This window comes from Orbicella faveolata, unplaced genomic scaffold (genome assembly GCF_042242905.1).
Source record: "Orbicella faveolata isolate gen_17 unplaced genomic scaffold, um_ofav_v1 contig_46, whole genome shotgun sequence".
In the NCBI taxonomy this organism is placed as follows: domain Eukaryota; kingdom Metazoa; phylum Cnidaria; class Anthozoa; order Scleractinia; family Merulinidae; genus Orbicella; species Orbicella faveolata.
The window spans coordinates 31,166,628-31,185,000 of NW_028301576.1; the positions used below are offsets into that span (position 1 = coordinate 31,166,628).

The 18,373-nt window shown below is 37.9% G+C and overlaps 3 protein-coding genes and 1 pseudogene across 3 annotated transcripts; 1 reads left to right on the forward strand and 3 right to left on the reverse strand.

The window, feature by feature from the left end:
* Positions 1-1,385, reverse strand: LOC149099697 (uncharacterized). Its single transcript, XM_089277803.1, has one exon. The coding sequence runs from the start codon at positions 1,342-1,344 to the stop codon at positions 1-3; it is 1,344 nt and encodes a 447-aa protein (XP_089133929.1). The 5' UTR covers positions 1,345-1,385.
* A 270-nt stretch (positions 1,386-1,655) lies between these two features.
* On the reverse strand, positions 1,656-8,390 carry LOC110046488 (uncharacterized; annotated as a pseudogene).
* Positions 5,677-7,054, forward strand: LOC149099698 (uncharacterized). The gene has a single exon (XM_089277804.1). It carries the CDS (start codon positions 5,727-5,729, stop codon positions 6,930-6,932), a length of 1,206 nt encoding a protein of 401 aa, XP_089133930.1. The 5' UTR covers positions 5,677-5,726; the 3' UTR covers positions 6,933-7,054.
* A 3,425-nt stretch (positions 8,391-11,815) lies between the features above and the next one.
* Positions 11,816-12,705, reverse strand: LOC149099699 (uncharacterized). Its single transcript, XM_089277805.1, has one exon. It carries the CDS (start codon positions 12,703-12,705, stop codon positions 12,022-12,024), a length of 684 nt encoding a protein of 227 aa, XP_089133931.1. The 3' UTR covers positions 11,816-12,021.
* Positions 12,706-18,373: the final 5,668 nt, after the last annotated feature.

Here is an 18,373-nt window from a genome sequence, read left to right on the forward strand (position 1 = left end):
TTAACGTTCACGTTTACAACAAATGGTTTTCTGCCTCCTAATCTCATTATTATACCAAGGAGCATGAGGTCTTAGGGTGATAATCCTTGTGCGCAGAGGTGCATGTTCATCCAAAATAGAGGATAAAACAGCATCATACTGATCGCAAAGCTCCGTAATATCTGACAAAGGTGATTTGACTAAAGTAGATGAGTTTATATCTTGTCGTAGCTTATGTAAATTGACATTGCACAGCTTTCGTGACTTTAGGACTTGTTTCGTGTTAGGTGGCCTTGAAACAGCCAAGTTACAATGGACAGCAAAGTGATCAGAGATAGCAGGGTCATCGATTGAGAAATTTGATGTCGTTGTTTCATCTAACCTGGTAATAATAAGATCCAAGACATTATCACTTTTATGGGTTGGAATATTGACATTCATGGTATTCAGATTGAAGCAGTTTAACAGATCCAAAAATTGACAAGCTGGGCCATTTGATCGATCGTTGACATGAAAATTAAAGTCACCAGCCAGGAGAAGTTTACCAGAAGAAGATACCAAGAGTTCCAGTAGATAGGAGAATTCATCGAAGAATGGAGCATGTGTAAGGCCATTCTTAGATGATAATGGTGGTCGATAAACAATAACAATACGAATAACAGATGAGCTAGAGTGAAATAATACTTCCATAAATTCAAATGAATTACAAGTATCAGTTTTCACTTGTTGAATTTTGAGATCCTTTCTGTAAAGCAGGCCGATGCCACCACCAGTTCCATTAGGCCTTGGTATGTGAACGAAGGCATATCCCAAGGGGCAAATATCGAGAGTAATAAAGTCAGGACATTCATTAGATTTAAGCCAAGTTTCTGTTAGAGCCAAAATGTCAATATTCTTATCTACCACGTAGTCCTTGATTTGAAGAGTTTTATTGACAATAGATCTAGCTTTCAAAAGACAAAAGTTGATTAACTTTGTAGATGGAAGTTGAGGTGGTTGTTGTTTTTTGATCTGAACAAGATTATTCAAATTAGGTCTCGAAGCAATTGGTTTCCATGTTGAATGTTTACGTTCAGTAATAAGCGGTTTAATTCTGTAAAATCCAGACGATTGCTTTGTAGATTTGCCAGATCGAATACGGCGTGTTTTCAGAATTCCAAGAGTTTGCAGAAACTGATAGAGGTCCGGTTGAAGCGTAGATTTAGATCTTAATCCAAGGAGTTGCATCCTTGAATAATTAGGTCTGTTGGCGGGAACATTCAATTCTTCGCAACGAAGTGCTGGCCAGTTGAGGCAAGGATTTTCGAAATCAGGACCAGGATTGCAGTGAATATCCATGCATGTAGTAAGATCCAAGAAAAACATGGAATGAGGTAGAGCCAAGGTGGTCTGTCCATGTTTTGTTGCCTTGGAAATTGGAAGCGAAAGTTTAAAGTTACGTTCGGCCAATTCACGCTTGAATTGATAGCGAACGTCCAGAAGTAGAAATTTAAAATCGTTGCTCCTTGAGTGGTCCAATCGCCCAGAACTTACTTGTAAACCATGGTTGAGGTCATTAGGAACAATTTCATGACGACTAGGGACGTAGAGATGAAATAATAGAAGCAAAAATCCATAAAATACGTGGAGTAATAAATCGAAGCAGGCAGCCATATTGGCGCATACATAGCTCTGTATCATACTGTATCTGCTTCAACAGCAGCATCATCTACATTGTCTTCAAATACTGGTTCTTGTGGATGCTCTGCATAATGCCTTGCCTTGGAGACTTGCGCCTTTACAAATGTCAGGCACTTGTTAGTTGCGACAAAGTCCCTGAAATGATCAATCCAAGCTTCAGCATCTCCTTTTACTTCTTGAATTTCAAACCAGTTTGGCCAGTGCAAGAGGAGCATTGATCTGCAGTAGTCCTTGTTCAATGGCCATGTTGCATGTGTAGCACCCCCACTTAAAAAAACAACTGGAACCGTGCCATCCTTAGATGCAAACTGGTACCAGGAGTAATGCTGCTCTTGTGGTCTTGCAAGAAACTTATCCAAAGGGGTGCTGCGTGTCGCAGTGTCGCCATCATGTTCAAGACGCCTTGATCCTGTCGTTAACAAATACGTAAACTGACAGCTAGAATGCCAAAGTGCTAATCCCTTCAGCTTAAATGATGTCTTGGGCCCACTGACATCTCTCTTCCCACTGTCTTTATCAGCATCTTGACACAAATTGACTTCCCAGTCATTTGGTTGGCATCGGCTGTATCAGCATTTACCATGTCCTCAAAGAGGTCAGCAGTAGTGTCAGTGGGTTTGATGTCTTTGCATGCGTAACCACACACATAGTCAATTATAGCTATGATGTCATCTGTGCCGGGATTGCCTGGGGAAGAATTTGACAGAATCAAGCTTACATTTCCATTTGCTCTCCACAACTGCAATTGATAAGAGGAATGCTGATTCACACATGGGTGGTCACATGGCATCTCAAGGCCAAGGGGTCCATTGTGATAATTAACAATTTGTGGCTCACTGTGCAGTTTCTTCCCTGGGCGAAACTCACTTCCAAATTCCATACGGCACACCCTCTAGTTAAGCTGCAATCCTTGCTCAGGATGATGGGGTGTCCTCAAGCAGTATTAAAAAAAACCGTGCAACCCAACTCAGTTTACCAAAAGCAAATGATCCTCCAGGATCACATCTTGGGTGGAAGCTATGTTCATTAGCATCTTTACCAGAGGATCTTGATCATTTGGTATTGGGTCAGCTGAGCCCTTGGGAAAAGGTCAAAGACCCTTTTGTGGCTTTCCTTCTTCATCACTACCAGCTGGGTGTATTCCTGTCATGGCTAGGTTTTCATCAGCTCACTGGTTAAGTATGGCAACACACTCATCTTCATTGTGCTCATCTTCATGAGCTAGGTACAACAGCTGGTGTGGCTGTCTGTCCTCTCTCCAACTGAGTTGGAAACTTTTAATTGGCTCAGATCTAAAAACTATTTGATTTACATGTTTGAGTTTGACCCTGGGACTTTTTTTTTCTTTTTTCCATTTATCCATTTATTTGTTCACATACAGAATAACATACAAAAAAGCTACATAATTACTTACATTAAAATACCTAAAACAGGTTTAACAACAAACGATAAAACTAGTGGTAACAAATAAATAAAAATAAATAAATAAAATACTATCACGGTAGCTTCTCCCAATGTACGGGGCCTTGGGAATAACGCTAAAAGAAGAGAAACTTTTAATTGGCTCAGATCTAAAAACTATTTGATTTACATGTTGCGAGAAGTACATTGTTCGCAAGAAAATTCTCACCTATGGGCTACTGAATGGGGCTACAAAAGCCTTTTCAGTTCTTTTTCTAGCAGCAAAGCTGGCATAAGCATTCTTTTTAATAATAACTTCGATCTTCAAATTATGAAAACCCATATCAACGATTCAGGGCGCTTTATCTTGTGACTTAAAAACAAATGGAAAAAGAATAACCTTCACAAATATTTATGCTCCAAACGAAGATGATCCTGCTTTCTTTAAAAATCTCCTTGATCACCTTCAAGATTTCGAAGGAGACAAAATCATCATTGGAGGCAATTTCAATCTCATTCTTGATGTAGAGAAAGATAAAAAAGGGGGCCTGGCCAAAACACATCACAACGCGCAAAAAACCATCCTTGAGATATGCGATAACCTCGATCTTGTTGATGCCTGGAGAATATTGAACCCCAAAGAAAAAAGGTATACTTGGCGCCAAACACAGCCTACTGTCCACTGTAGACTAGATTTCTTCTTAACAAGTCAGAGTTTGCTGGGTAGCATTATCTCCGCAAACATTCTACCGGGCTTTAAGACAGACCACTCAATGATCACATTAAATACATCTCTTCACTCAAACCTAAGAGGGCCTGGTTTTTGGAAACTCAACACATCCCTTCTGGTCGATAAGGATTACATTGATTTGATAAGGTTGACTATCCATGAAACACAGAGCGAATACGAAAACGATGAGTCAATAAACCCCTCGCTTCTTTGGGATATGATCAAACTTAAAACTCAGGAGAAATCTCTTCGCTTCGCTGCTGCCAAAAAGCATAAAACTTTGCATAAACAGCATGAATTAGAAGAAAAAATTGCCTTACTAGAAAAAGAACTGGAACAGATGGCTGCCGTCAGCAAAACGCAAAAAACCAATAAGACAAGAACAACTTGAGTTATTCAAAAGTGAATTAGAAGAGATTATCAAAGTACGTACTCAAGGGGCAATCTTGAGATGTAAAATTAAACGGTACAATGAAGGTGAAAAAAAACACCAAATATTTTCTAAATCTTGAGAAAAGACACTTCAAAATGAGTACAATAACCCAACTTAAAATCACTGATCAAGAATTTGTCACATCTGACAAAGAAATCCTTGCTGAATGTGAAACCTTTTATAAAGAACTCTACACATCCCAAAAAAGTGTGATACCAACAGAAAACGATCTTTTTCAACCTGAAAATGACACGGTTCTGGACAACAACGAGGCAATGAGTTGTGAAGGACATTTAACAGAACAAGAGTGTCTAAAAGCTTTAAGAAGCATGGTTTGGGAGAAAACCCCTGGAACTGATGGACTCCCGGCTGAGTTCTACAAACTTTTTTGGAGAGACTTGTCTCCTCTTCTAATAAGTGCACTCAACTATTCATATGATGAAGGAAGCCTTTCAATCACACAGAGACGCGGAATCATTAAACCCATACCAAAAAAAGACGCAGAACCGCACTTAATTAAAAACTGGCGGCCACTAACTCTTCTCAACTGCGACTACAAAATAGCTGCGAAAGCTATCGCAAACCAAATAAAATCTGTTATCCAAAACTTATCAATAACGACCAGACCGGTTTCCTAAAAGGAAGATTTATTGGAGAAAACATTAGATTGATAGATAACATTATGAACTACGCTTCTCAAAAAAACATCCCAGGGCTATTGCTTTTTATAGATTTTGAAAAGGCCTTTGACTCGCTAGAATGGTCTTTCATTGAGCGCACGCTCCAGTATTTTGGTTTTGGCTCTTCTTTAATAAGCTGGTTTCAAACATTTTACAAGAACATTGAAAGCTGTGTCCTAAACAATGCCTGGGCAAGTGGTTTTTTTCAACTACAAAGAGGTGTTAGGCAAGGTTGCCCTCTTTCACCGTACCTATTTATATTATCTGCTGAAATCTTAGCTAAAGCAACCAGATCGAACAAACACATTAAAGGAATATCTGTAAACAACTCAGAAATTAAAATTAGCCAGTATGCAGATGACACAACCTTCATTCTTAATGGCACTGGTGAGTCATTATCTGCCACACTTCAGGTGATCGAAACTTTTGGCAGTATGTCTGGCCTCAGACTCAACAGTAAAAAGACCAAAGCTCTATGGATTGGATCAATGGTGGGAAATAAGGAAAAACTTTTTCCCGAGAAGAACTTTAAATAGCCAGAAAACAAAGTAGAGGTCCGTGGTGTCTGGCTCTCTACCGATCCCAATATCACATTAAATATAAACTATAGAGAAAAAGCGCACAAAATTAAAAACATCTTAAGCAATTGGAAATACTGCCGGCTAACATTACTCAGCAAAATTCAAGTTATTAAAAGCTTAGCTGCATCTCAACTTACATATATTTTAGCTCCGCCGGCGACAAATCATAAAGCTATCAAAGAAATAATCTTTTCTACAGCTTTCTTTGGGACAATAAGGGCGATAAGATTAAGCGAAGTGTCATGATAAACGACTATAAAAACGGAGGGTTAAAAATGGTTGACATTGTTTCATTTACCAAATCGCTCAAGACTGCTTGGATTAAAAAATACCTTGACGATTCTACCCACAGAAAATGGAAAGATTTTTTTGAACTTGAACTTAGGAAATATGGCGGCAAACTAGTCTTCACATGTAATCTAAACAAGCTTGACACTTCAAAGTTGATATCGGTCCAAGACCCTTTTCTACAAGAAATTTTAGAAATATGGTCAGAGGTTAATTTTGATGATAAAATCAAAACTGAGCAGCAATTTCTTGAACAACACATATGGCATAATTTGCTAATTAGGACTGAAAACAGACCAGTCTTCTACAAACATCTTTTCCTGCATGGAATCACTAACGTGGCCCAGTTAATGACGAACTCGTGCAGTTTTCTCCCCCTTGCAGATTTTATCAGCACTTACCATATACGAATACAACCCATTAAGCATTTCGGCCTTATTTCTGCCCTTCGGCACCATTATAACACTAACCTTCTCGGTAAAGAACCTAGTAGCACAGACACTCCTGATACCTTCTCCGAGACTTTTATTAAGAATGATAAAGCAAACAGAGTTGCATACCAGAAGCTCCTCTCTTTCAAAAGTACCGTTCCTTTTAAAAGTCAAGAGAAATGGAATGACAGCATTAAATCTGATGAAAGATGTTCTGCTGACTGGACTAGGGCCTATTGTCTGGCAGCTAGGTGCACAAAAAGCACAAAACTCGTAAACTTTCAATTCAGATTCCTTCATCGTATTTTACCAACAAACCTTTTCCTAACAAAAATTGATATAAAGCAGGACCCGAACTGCTCCTTTTGTACCAACCATTCTGAAAACCTGATCCACCTCTTCTGGAACTGTACAATAGTAGCCACCTTTTGGGAACATTTGACTGAAAAACTTAAGCGGGTCAATCTAATGACCATAGACTATTCAAAACACTCTGCCATATATCTGGGTCTGAGACCGGACACCTCTAAGTTTTCACTTGAACTAAATTTCTGCTTTCTTCTGGCAAGATATCATATATGGAGCTGCAGGGTCAACAAGAAGATCCCGATTTTAACAACTTTTCTTGTGTCCCCAAAATCGCAATTTCACATAGAGTCCAACAACCTCGATACAGTTTCTAAGAAATGGAATCCTTTACTTCCACTTCTCAACATCACGGTACCATAAAAGCCATCTATCTACTTTCTGCAAGCGAACCAAGGCCAAAGTGCAATTGAGAGTTAGACATACCATCAACATTTTTAATTTAAATTACTTATCTCGGAAATTTTTCTGCACTGCTTATTTCTTAATTGTGTCTATGACTAATTATTAATTATTAGTAATTGCTGTTAATAAAATTTCTATATCAAGTACGTAGTTATTGGATAATAATATTTACAAAACTAAAAACCAGGCAGAGGAGTCGCCTTTTATTTATTGACCCTGGGACTTGGCAAATTCATACCGGTACCAATAGTCAGAGACACCAAACACAGGTTTCAGAACCTTGTCATGGTATGACTGGGTATGCAAGCCAAATAGTTTACCAAGACATGGGTATTCTCTTGCACAGCCTTGTAGTGTTATCTTCAGCAAGATTAACTTCTTTCCTCATGGTCTGCAAAATGCACTGTTCAAGTAGTCTTCTGAGTGGAGGAAAGTAAAACTTGGCACAACTTCCGATCGTAGAAAAATGAAAGGAATCCTTTCTTCTCATTCACCGTGAACTCAACCAAGGCTCAAACCTCTCTCTGTCTTTGATTCCAATACTGAGCAGTGCCACTCAAATTTGCTCCAAAACACAACAGCTTGTTGGTGAATGAAGTATCACCCCTTGCTAGCCATTCCTGTAGATCTGTGACTGTTAACTGGGGTCTCCTAGTTGCTGCACTGTTGTTCTAAGGCATGCTCTCTCGCGATGATGTTGTGAACAATGAACGTCCATACTTTGTGCCTAGCAAACCTCCCATCCTGATGATATATTGATGTCCACTTCTGCTGGGAGACATGGCAGAATAGCAGCTGGTTCCAGTACTGCTTGAGGGAATGCAATGCAGTGACCCCTTGAAACAGTTCCCCCAGTTTGAACATGTGCACATGTACTGTGGGTGCTAGTCTAGCTATCAACATCTGTTCAGCATCTGACATTCCAGACAGTTCCTGGGGAACAGACATTGGATCCATATTGTTTTCATCTGACCAAACTTTTGGCACCTTCTTACCTTTCCTGCAGCAAGTACACATGTTCCTTGAGCCTTTGGCTTCATTTCCGCTCGTTGCAAACTTCAGAATAATTGAACATTTATCCTCAAAGTTCCATATAGCAAAGTATGCACTGTCCTCCAACTGACTTGGTGGAGGTGGTGGAAGATCTGCAACAACGTCACGTAACCTTCTCTCCTCATCAGTTACTCTCCTTTGATTTTGCCTCTCTCTTTTTCTTCTGTCATCGTCTGTTTCATCTACAACAGGATGTGCAAACTCATAGACTACACCTACTTCTCTTGCTCTGTCAATTGGACGACTATCTTCTAAGTGGCCAAGGTTATCTATTTCGGGAACAGCCTGCTGTGTTTCCAATAAGTTACTTGCTTCCAAAAAGTCTTCTAATGTAGGATTTGCCCTTTCAACATCGTCTGGTAAAATTAATGATTACTATATATGAGCTTCAGAATATGCTGTGACCTGCACTGTATTAAAGTTAGTAAAAGAAAGGGGAAAGTATGGGGAAGGTAATTGCTATATTTGTACCCTGGCAGGGTTCCATTTCCAACCCCTAAATGCATTTGAATAAAGGTACTTGTATTAAAATACCATGTACTATTATGCTACGAATAATAATTTCAACTGATTTTAATGTATTATGTAAATTTTCTTTCCTTTTAAATAATTTTTAGTTGTTGGTTGATTTAAAAAAAAACAACAGTTATATACCCTACAAGAATGAGTATCTACTGACTCCACATACAAATATGTATAAAGGAAATGATCAAAGCAATTTTTATAATTTCCTCCGATAATTTTTTCATTTTTTGCAACAATCCACACTCTTAACTTCTGAAGTGATTTCCTGAGTATTTCTCAAGAAAATAGAACATTTCTGTTTAAAGAATAACTAAACATAAATTCTCAATTTTGGGACACTTGGCTTCTCATGGTAACAAGTACAAATCTGCAAAGCCACTCTATGCATCATGCATGGCATTTTATGAAAAAAAAAAAAATAGCAGACATGCAAATGGCATTAATCAAATAACAATAATAGCTTATCACTCTATCACTTATCACTCTATCCTCAGAGTTTGTCGCATAAGCAATACAAGATTGCAGAATGCATTAGCAAAAAGTGTTTTTGTCCACCTTAAAATTGCTTAGCTGCCACAGTATACATGACATGTATTTGTATTAGTAACTGCTGTTGCAATGGGAACAAGGTTTAGATTTCAAATGCTATTTTCTGCAGCAGCATGGTCATGAACATGGCACTCTACAAAGAAAAAAGGATCAACTAAATTCATTGGTAATTACCAAACTGTAATTAGCCCTCAGAAGAGTGAATGCTAAAGAATGAAAGTAAAAGTGCTCAAAAATTTTTGAGGTATGCTTTTAAAGTAATAAGTTGAGTGACAAGCTGTGACAATACATTTGCTGGAATCCATCAGATGCTAAACAGTCAAACACATCTATTGGGTGATTCAAAAAAATATCCATACCCCACCACAGGGAGCATAAACATTTTAACCCTACACTCCCTTTGGAAATCATATAACACTCTTCCCCCAATTTTCCTCCGAATTCCAAAATTGTTAATCCTCCCCTGCCCCCCACTTGGTATTTCACTGGTGTTTATAAGATAAATGCTAAGTACAGGCCCAGGAATTAAGATTCCCATTTATGAATCAAGTAATGGTCTTATCAAACTGCCTTTCTCCAGCCCAGGTTTGTTTGATGAAGCTGCTAAACCACAAATTGGACTTGGCATTTTCCTCAAGATTGATAAGGTAGCCCAGGAATCATGGAAAAAGTTATCAATAAAACTATTGTTCGTGCTCTCTTTTTACTTCTTGTATAGGTTTAAAACCCAAATGTAAAACAAGGCAGTGCCAGGGAAAGGTGAAGGGGGCAAGTTTCTTTTCAATTACTTTTTACCAGAAACTGAAGGCCATGCAAAAAAGTTTTAAAATGCTACCATTTAGGCCACCTGTGCCCTGCATGATACCCCATTATCAGATGTTATTCAGCCCTGTTGATGACATGATACTTTATGAGTTTCATGTTCCAATGTGAGACTGGGTGTTACTCTATTTGGCATGTGTTAAATTAAACTGCAAAAATGTTCATTACCACTAAATTTCAGCTATCATGTGATAGAAATTGACAGCAAATGAACTAATTGTTAAAAAACATTTTTAACGGCCAAGTTTCATCAAATTTGACACTTTTGCCAATTTGTTTTTTTCCTCACCATTAGTCAACTTGATGGTGCCCTCCTGCCCGAGTTATGTCCATTTATTTGTACAATTTTGCCAACAGGCTTGGTGAAATTTTGTGGAATTTGCCACTTTTGAGAAATTTGCAGTTTTGTCAAAAAAAATTGTCAGGTACATACAAAGGAAAATTTACTCAAAGCCAGTAGATCCCATTGGAGAAGTGATTGCCATGTGATATAACAAAGAAAAGAAGTTTATTCAAGTTGTGTTTGTGGAGGACAATTTCCCACAATTATTCTTCATTCACAAACAACAGGTCAACAAATGACAAAATGTCAAGTCACTTTTTTGCACTGATATGAAGTATGACAAGAAACTTCTAACTGGCGGTTACAACCTAGAGACACATAGAACACCAATTAAAGGAGACAGGTAGAGAGCCTGTTATGGTTGGTCCAGTCGTGACTAGCTGAGAGAGGCTGCACAAATACCTCCCCAGAGTTGAGGAATAAACTGAAAGCTTATGGACCAGATGGAAAAAGTGCCTCATTAAGGTCATTCCTCTGAAATAGGCCCCAATGCAATATTTGTTTCAAACTTTGTCCATTTGTTAAGGATAGTATGATACTTCAAAAATTAAAGAAAAAAGGGAAGTTACCATGCTTTTTGAGAGCTCTTGCCTGAGAGCATTGAGAATCTTGTGACTGCGACCATTTTGGTACAGTGTTTACATTTTGCCTCAAGATACTCTTTGGTAAACTTTTTTCTTAAATCCTAATATTAAGTTCCAGCACTCTTTTATTTTTGAGAAAAAAAATCAAAAGTTTGAAAATGCAGTTAAAGTGCATTTTCTGCAAAATGAAATGCCCCAAATAACATGGAAAGACAAAGCATTTGTAAAGTCTTCAAATTTAATAAATTACTGTTAAATTTTGCTCAGATATAGAATAGCTATTCCTCTTTATGGCGAAAGTGAAAAGATATGTCAAATGCTCTAATATTTTGAGTTTTTGAGCCTGTTGAAAAACACTTCCAACAACCACTGAATGAGCAGCAAAACATTGGTTATTTTTGATTGGACAATACCCTCTCTAGTACCTAATTTTTCAGAATCTAACTTTATAGCTCAAAAGGTTTACCTTTTCACTGTTATCCTGCCAAATCACAAGGTCAGACTCAACTGGTTTCCTTTGAAAAAAAACAGGAATCTAGTAACAATGTTCAGCACATATTTCCAAATATTTATCTACATTTCGACGTAAAGGAAGACTGACACCTGAATGTTTCCTACGTTAAACATTCAAGTAACTGAATCACCATTACTTTTGGCAACTAACAAAATAAAAACCTAGTATATATATGTTTATTGTGATTATTATCTTTAGATTTCAAGATAAGTTGTAGGAAAGTTATTTGTAAATGACATAGCAACTTGCTATATAAACATTGCAGGAATGGTCGTCTTTTCTTGGATGTATTTTCTTTCTGGAAAAAGATAACATCTCGCCAGTGTCTAACAGTGCAAGGTTTACTCGCAATAGTGTAAATGTATTTGCTATTTCTCATTTTGCAACTGGATCGAAATTCAATCTAATTTCACCTTGCACCTACAACTTCAATTTCTGATCCCATGCAGTAGTAGTAGTAACAATCTTTTATTAGGAAGCTCCATCACTAAAAGTGGTTTACATAGAGGTCCTAATACTAGATATATACTATATAATGATACAATTAAAATCTATAAATTAGAGCTAAAACCGAAATAAATAAATATTTACAACATATACACTACAGAGATTTTAAAAAAAATAAAATAAAAAAATAATAATAATAAAAAAAAATAATTAATTATAAAAAGCAGAAAAAAGACACTTCTTAAAAATTGGCAAACTTGCTGAGTTTCTTACAGTTCTCTCTAACTCATTGAAGTCTTTGAAACAGTGATACCGCGAATGTTGTTTTCCCCAATTGTATTGGATTTTGGGGAGCTTTATAGTATCTTTATTGCGAGTATTGTAGGAGTGCATATCACTCTTTCTTACAATGTCCAAGGATTGATTAAGTTGGCCATTAGTACACTTGTATGCATATATACATCGATGACATTTCCTACGTTCTTCGAGATTCAGCCATCTCAAGACTGTTAATGCATCAGTGGATGAGGATTGAAGTGATCTATCTAATATCAACTTAGCTGCTTTGTTTTGCAGAATTTGCAATTCTTTCATTAGTGAGGCATTGTCCATGTCACCCCAGACTAAATCAGCACAATCAAAAATAGGTAGCACTAAACTGTTATAAAAAAGTAACCGGGCATTATAAGGTAAATAATACTTAATCCTACGTAAAAGACCAAGGTTGTTATTAACCTTAGATGAAATATACTCAACATGGTCGGACCATGTAAAAGTTGAGGACAATATAACTCCCAAATATTTAAAACTAGTTACAGAATTTATATCAGTGTCAAAAATAGATAATGAGAAAGAGGATTTACCAGCAAGTTTCCTATTACTGCCTATAGTCATGGATTTTGTCTTAGTAAGATTCAAAGTTAGCTTATTCCCATGTAGCCAATGAGCAACTTTCAAGAGATCATCATTCAGTGCCTCTTCTAACAGGTGTGGCTCCTTAGCAAAGTAGTACAGGACCGTGCACAGTAGTAGTACAGACCATGCACAGTTGTCTAAAATAAACACAGAATACGCACCAAAACCTGTTTTCCCATCTACTTATTATTGCTTCAGCTCTCAGCTCACATTAAAGCATCCGTTGTAAGAACCAGAGGTGTTTGAAATCTGCCCAAAACCATGGAGGACCCATACAGGTCAGTTTAGTTACGAAGTGACACAACAGCCAAGTCACATGCACAGCATGTGTACCACATAACATTCCTGGTAAAATTATTGACTACTCTTAACTGGAAAACCTGGAACATATGAGACCCGTCCTGCTGTTGGCTCAGCTGTGTAATTTTGTGTTCCTAAGTATTTGTATTTTTCATATGGTATTTTTCTCTGGCTATATTATGTGACAAGGTAGGTCAGCACTTGCAGGCAATCGAGTGACTATCTAGGACACCTCAAGTGCATTAGTCTAAAGGACTGCACGAGAGATGTCAGCAGTCATTTGGAAAGTTTCAAACAAAGTGGGGATGAGGGTATCAACATAGAGACCAAGTTGCTGTTGGCAAGAGCTGGTGAGTGGTGTCATGCTATTTCTGAACTTATCAGTACCCACATACAGATGAGATGGTTAGCTAAAAGCTGCCAGTTTCAGGTGTGTTTACAGTGGAAGAAGAGCATTAGTTGCTAAATATTTGTCTGCACCACAGGGGCATTTATGGTATCTGATGGAGGACAGGAAATCTCTCCACAGTCCCTACAGACATGGCTGCCCACAAATCAGCGAATGCAAATGGGAGCTACTGAGTGAATAGCCACCAATCAGCATTAGTTTTACAGGAAACCAAGATTCCCTTACCAGTTCGATCGTTTGAGTTGTTTTATGTTCATCAGTTACATATAGCCTAAAATGTTTGCAAGATCTTGCACATACATGTAACTGTTCCTAGTTCAGAACCATGAGGGGTGAAACAGACTGACCTGTGAGGTAATAATAATAATAATAATAATAAAAAGTTTCTTATTGCACATTTAGAATTCTCAATGCGCTTACAATTGCATATGATTAAAAAGAATAAAAACCTAACTAAAAGATGCAATTATGAAAATCTATGACTAGGTTAAAAACTATTAAAAAAATAAATGTTTTAAGGGTCTTTTTAAAAATCGCTATGCTCTCAGACTGTTTGATATGGAAAGGTAGGTCATTCCAAAGTTTCGTGACGTAAAAAGAAAAGGATCTTTGACTGTATGTACATGTTTTCATGTCCGGAACTTGTAAAAGTAATTGGTCAGATGATCGAAGAGAACGAGCTGGTTTATACACGTTAAAAAGAGAAGTTATGTAGGTTGGTGAAAGACCATTAAGGGCTTCGTAGGTTGATAGTAGGATCTTAAAAACGATGCATAATTTGACAGGAAGCCAGTGCAGGTCCTTGAGGGCGGGAGTAATATGTTCTTTCTGCTTAGTTCCAGTAATCAGTCACGCTGCAATGTTCTGAATTTGCTGCAGTTTATCATGCTCAAGCTTAGGGAGGCCATAAAGTACACTGTTGCAGTAATCCAGGCGTGAAGTGACAAAAGCATTCACGATACATTTGAGATTGTCATGTGAGAGATATTTTCTCATCTGGCTTATTGATCGTATTGCCAGGATACCCTTCTTACAAATGTCATTAACATGTTGTTTTAGGCTCAGTTCCTTGTCTAATATGACACCCAAATTGCGTACTTTGTCAGACAGTTCAATTGTAGTATTGCCAAATGAAAAACAATTAAGAACAGGATGTTGTGCAAAATGGGAAAGTAAATTGGATGACCTCTGTTTTACCAGGGTTGCATAAGAACATGTTAGAGTGTTCCAATTTATAACATCGTCAATGCAGTTTCGAAGATTGTCTAGGGCAGGAGAATAATCATTGAGATTTATAGCGATATAAAGTTGAGAGTCGTCAGCATAGAACATGGAGTCAAGTCTGTGTGCAGCTTTAATATCTTGGAGAGGTGCCACGTACAAACTAAACAGAAGAGGTCCCAGTCGTAATCGTAAAGGGAAATAAGGTGAGGGATCACGTGGGAGAAGAGAGCAGCTATTTTCTCCGGTCTTGATGTCAGGGTCGTAGCAAGTATGTTTTTCATAACTGATCCCATATCAATTAATTGAGTTCATATCTTCCCATGAGGAGTGAAATGATGTGAAGTTTATATGAAATAATTCATATATGAACTGCGGTTGTAAATGAAAGTGAAGAATGATCGTCGCAGTTAATTTTCCAATTTAAGCAATTTCACTCCTCATGGGAAGATATGAACTCAATTAATTGACCTCGCTCCCAATGTGTGGCTTCATAGCTCAGTTGGTAGAGCATCACACCGGTATCGCGGAGGTCACAGGTTCGAATCCCGTCGAAGCCCTGATTTTTTTCAGGCTCCTTCTTTCCAATTGCTTAAATTGGAAAATTAACTGCAATGATTGTTCTTCACTTTCATCTACAACCGCAGTTCATATATGAATTATTTCATATAAACTTCAAAACATTTACTGTTTGTTTGTTGTGTATAGATAAGTGTGTGTAGATGTCATTATTATCAATTCCACTATTGTTGTTTTTATCCAAACTTGCCTTCAATCTTACTTGGCTTTGCACCAATTTTCATACATGTTCATCAACTATTTTGATTTATTAAATTGGCCAAGTATACTAATTTAAGTGAGTTGTTCACTCATTTGAACACCATACATCGCGATGAAAACAACTTTAGTCAACACTGTGGGCTGCCTGACTGTTTGTCTAAAATGGAATACACTTCTGTGAATTCTTTTGTGAAACATGTTTGAAATCACCATCGTACACTTTTGGATAGCACCTATGAAGCTATATGGAGGGGAATACTGGACAAAATTGTGATTAGATCGTGTGTGGTGAGGCATCGTATTGTACTGAATAGTTATATACCCAGTGATGCTATATCGCACCCAGTATGTTGTCTTATCGTAATGGCAATGCCATTATGTTGTACCACATGCTGCTATATCATAACCGGTGTGGTGTTATATGATTGCAGTGATGCCATTTCATCGTACCATATGCTGCTATATTGTACCCAATAATGCTACACCATAACCTGTGTGGTCTTATAGCAGTGATGCTGTTTCATCGTACCATATGCTGCTATATCGTACACAATAATGCTATATCATAACCTGTATGGTCTTGTATCATAGCAGTGATGTCGTTTCATTGTACCATATGCTGCTATATTGTACCTGATAATACTATATCATAACCGGTGTGTTGTTATATCGTAGCAGTAATGCCATTTCATCGTACCACATGCTGCTATATCGTACCCGATAATGCTTTATCGTAACCCAAACTAGTCAGCAGCTTACACTTGAAAGTGACATCACGTGACCGCTGATGTTTATGATGAAAAGGTCAGCGGTTTTTATTTTAGGATCGTCGAGTCACTCAGCAGACTATTTCTCTGAAAGACTGACTCTTTTAAATGGTGAAAAAGATAATGATATGGAAGGCCAACACCAGTCTCTGTTTGAATTGGTCTCTACAAATATCAGTGCAGTCTTGAATGATGTCATAAACAAGTTGCCGTGCAGAGGTTACAGTGTCAACATCGACTTTGAAAGGTACAAGATTTGACTGGCTTTGTGCTCTGCTCCTGAGAGTAGGTGACAATTTAGAAGATTCACTTCTCAGGTATTATTTACTTGAGGCTCAATGGGTGCTCTCTATAATTGAGAAGGATGACGACATTTGTTGCTCAAGCTCACTTCCAGTAATGAAAACAGGTTTTAAGGCGAGACCAAAATTTGACACACCTCGTGCATAGCTCCAATACTTGATTGACATCAGATTCAAGGCAACCGATATCGCTAAAATGTTGTGCATAAGCAAGAAGACTGTTTATAGGAGACTTGAGGAAGATGGTTTGTCAATTTGTGATACATAATTCTAACATGACAGACCAAGAAATGGGTGATATTATAAAAGAAGTATTACACCAATTCCCTAATTCTGGATACAAAAGCATGCACATTCATATATTGTCATGTGGATATAAAGTAAAAGAAAATTGAATCAGGGAATCCACGAGAAGGGCTGATCCTGAGGGTACTGTTGTCAGAGCTCTTCAAATTCAGGTGACTCGCAGAAGATCATACAATGAGCAAGCCCCAATGTCACTGTGGCACATGGACAGTAGCCATAAACTAGTAAGGAATAGTCGATATGTGTGCGTGCTAAGATAATGTCGATATATGTGTAAACAGTCATCATATACATGTATGTAACATAAATTATATAGTTTTGTTTGGAAATGGTGTAAATATGTGGAACAATAATTTAAAAAAAAACAGAGTTCCAGTGTACTCAAAAATTTCATGGTGAGCAGTAATTAAATTTTAATCATTGGTGTACAGATAATATGCATTTTTTGGCTAGTTAAGTCCAAGTCAAGCCATATTAAGCTGCCATGCTTTCCCTGTTTAATATGCTCATATGCCGAATTCTCAGCTGATATTGCCTCTTCTATGCTTTGTGCAAGCGTACACTGGGACAACATTGATGCCCTCTCCGACTGCTTTAACACGACCCTTAATGACATTTTGGACAAGCATGCCCCGCTTAAGACAAGGATTACAAAAAACCGTCCAAAGATCCCGTGGTTTAATGATGACATTAAACAACTCAAGCGTAAACGTCGTCGCCTTGAAAAGAAAGCCTTGAAAACTGACCTCCCTGGAGACTGGAATAATTACCATAGAGTTCGTAATCAGTACTCTGCATCTCTTAAATCTGCACGTGTGAATTATTACTCAAACCTAATTGATCAGTGTGCGGGTGACTCTCCCAAGCTATTTCGTGTGGTTAATTCTTTGTCCAGGGAGCCACTTGAGATGGCTCTTCCAGAGCACGATGATCCCACTAAGCTTGCAAACGAATTTGGCACCTTTTTCCTCAAAAAAATTGAAACCATAAAGGAAAATCTTGACAAGTTTCAAGTTCAAGTGCCTCGACTTGTTCCTGTCACTCCGAAGGAGAATCTGGAGAATTTTTCTTCGTTATCCATAGGAGAAGTGTGTAAGATTGTTCGAGAATCCTCTAATGCCTCTTGTCGATTGGATCCTCTTCCTACATGGCTCGTGAAGTCCTGTCTTGATGTATTAGCGCCCTCTATCACTGAGATGGTTAATCTCTCTCTTCTCAGTGGTTCCGTTCCAGAAAATTGGAGAACCGCTGTTGTCATCCCTCTATTGAAAAAACCTGGACTTGATTTGGTCTACAAGAATTTCCGTCCAGTCAGTAATCTTCCATTCATTTCCAAGGTAGTGGAAAAGGCTGCACTTCAACAACTTCTCGCCCACTGTGAGAAAAATGCCCCTCTTCCTAAATTCCAGTCTGGCTTCCGTAAGTATCACTCGACAGAGACTGCTCTATTGAAGGTTCAAAATGACATCTTAATGAGTATGGATAATAAGCAAGTGACACTTCTCGTACTTCTGGACCTAAGTGCTACTTTTGATACCATTGAACATTGCATTCTTCTCAAT

What these genes read in the sequence shown, in the direction of transcription:
- LOC149099697 (XM_089277803.1), bottom strand. Translation starts at nt 1,344, where the DNA reads ATGTTTTTCTTGGATCTTACTACATGCATGGATATTCACTGCAATCCT.
- LOC149099698 (XM_089277804.1), top strand. Translation starts at nt 5,727, where the DNA reads ATGATAAACGACTATAAAAACGGAGGGTTAAAAATGGTTGACATTGTT.
- LOC149099699 (XM_089277805.1), bottom strand. Translation starts at nt 12,705, where the DNA reads ATGACTATAGGCAGTAATAGGAAACTTGCTGGTAAATCCTCTTTCTCA.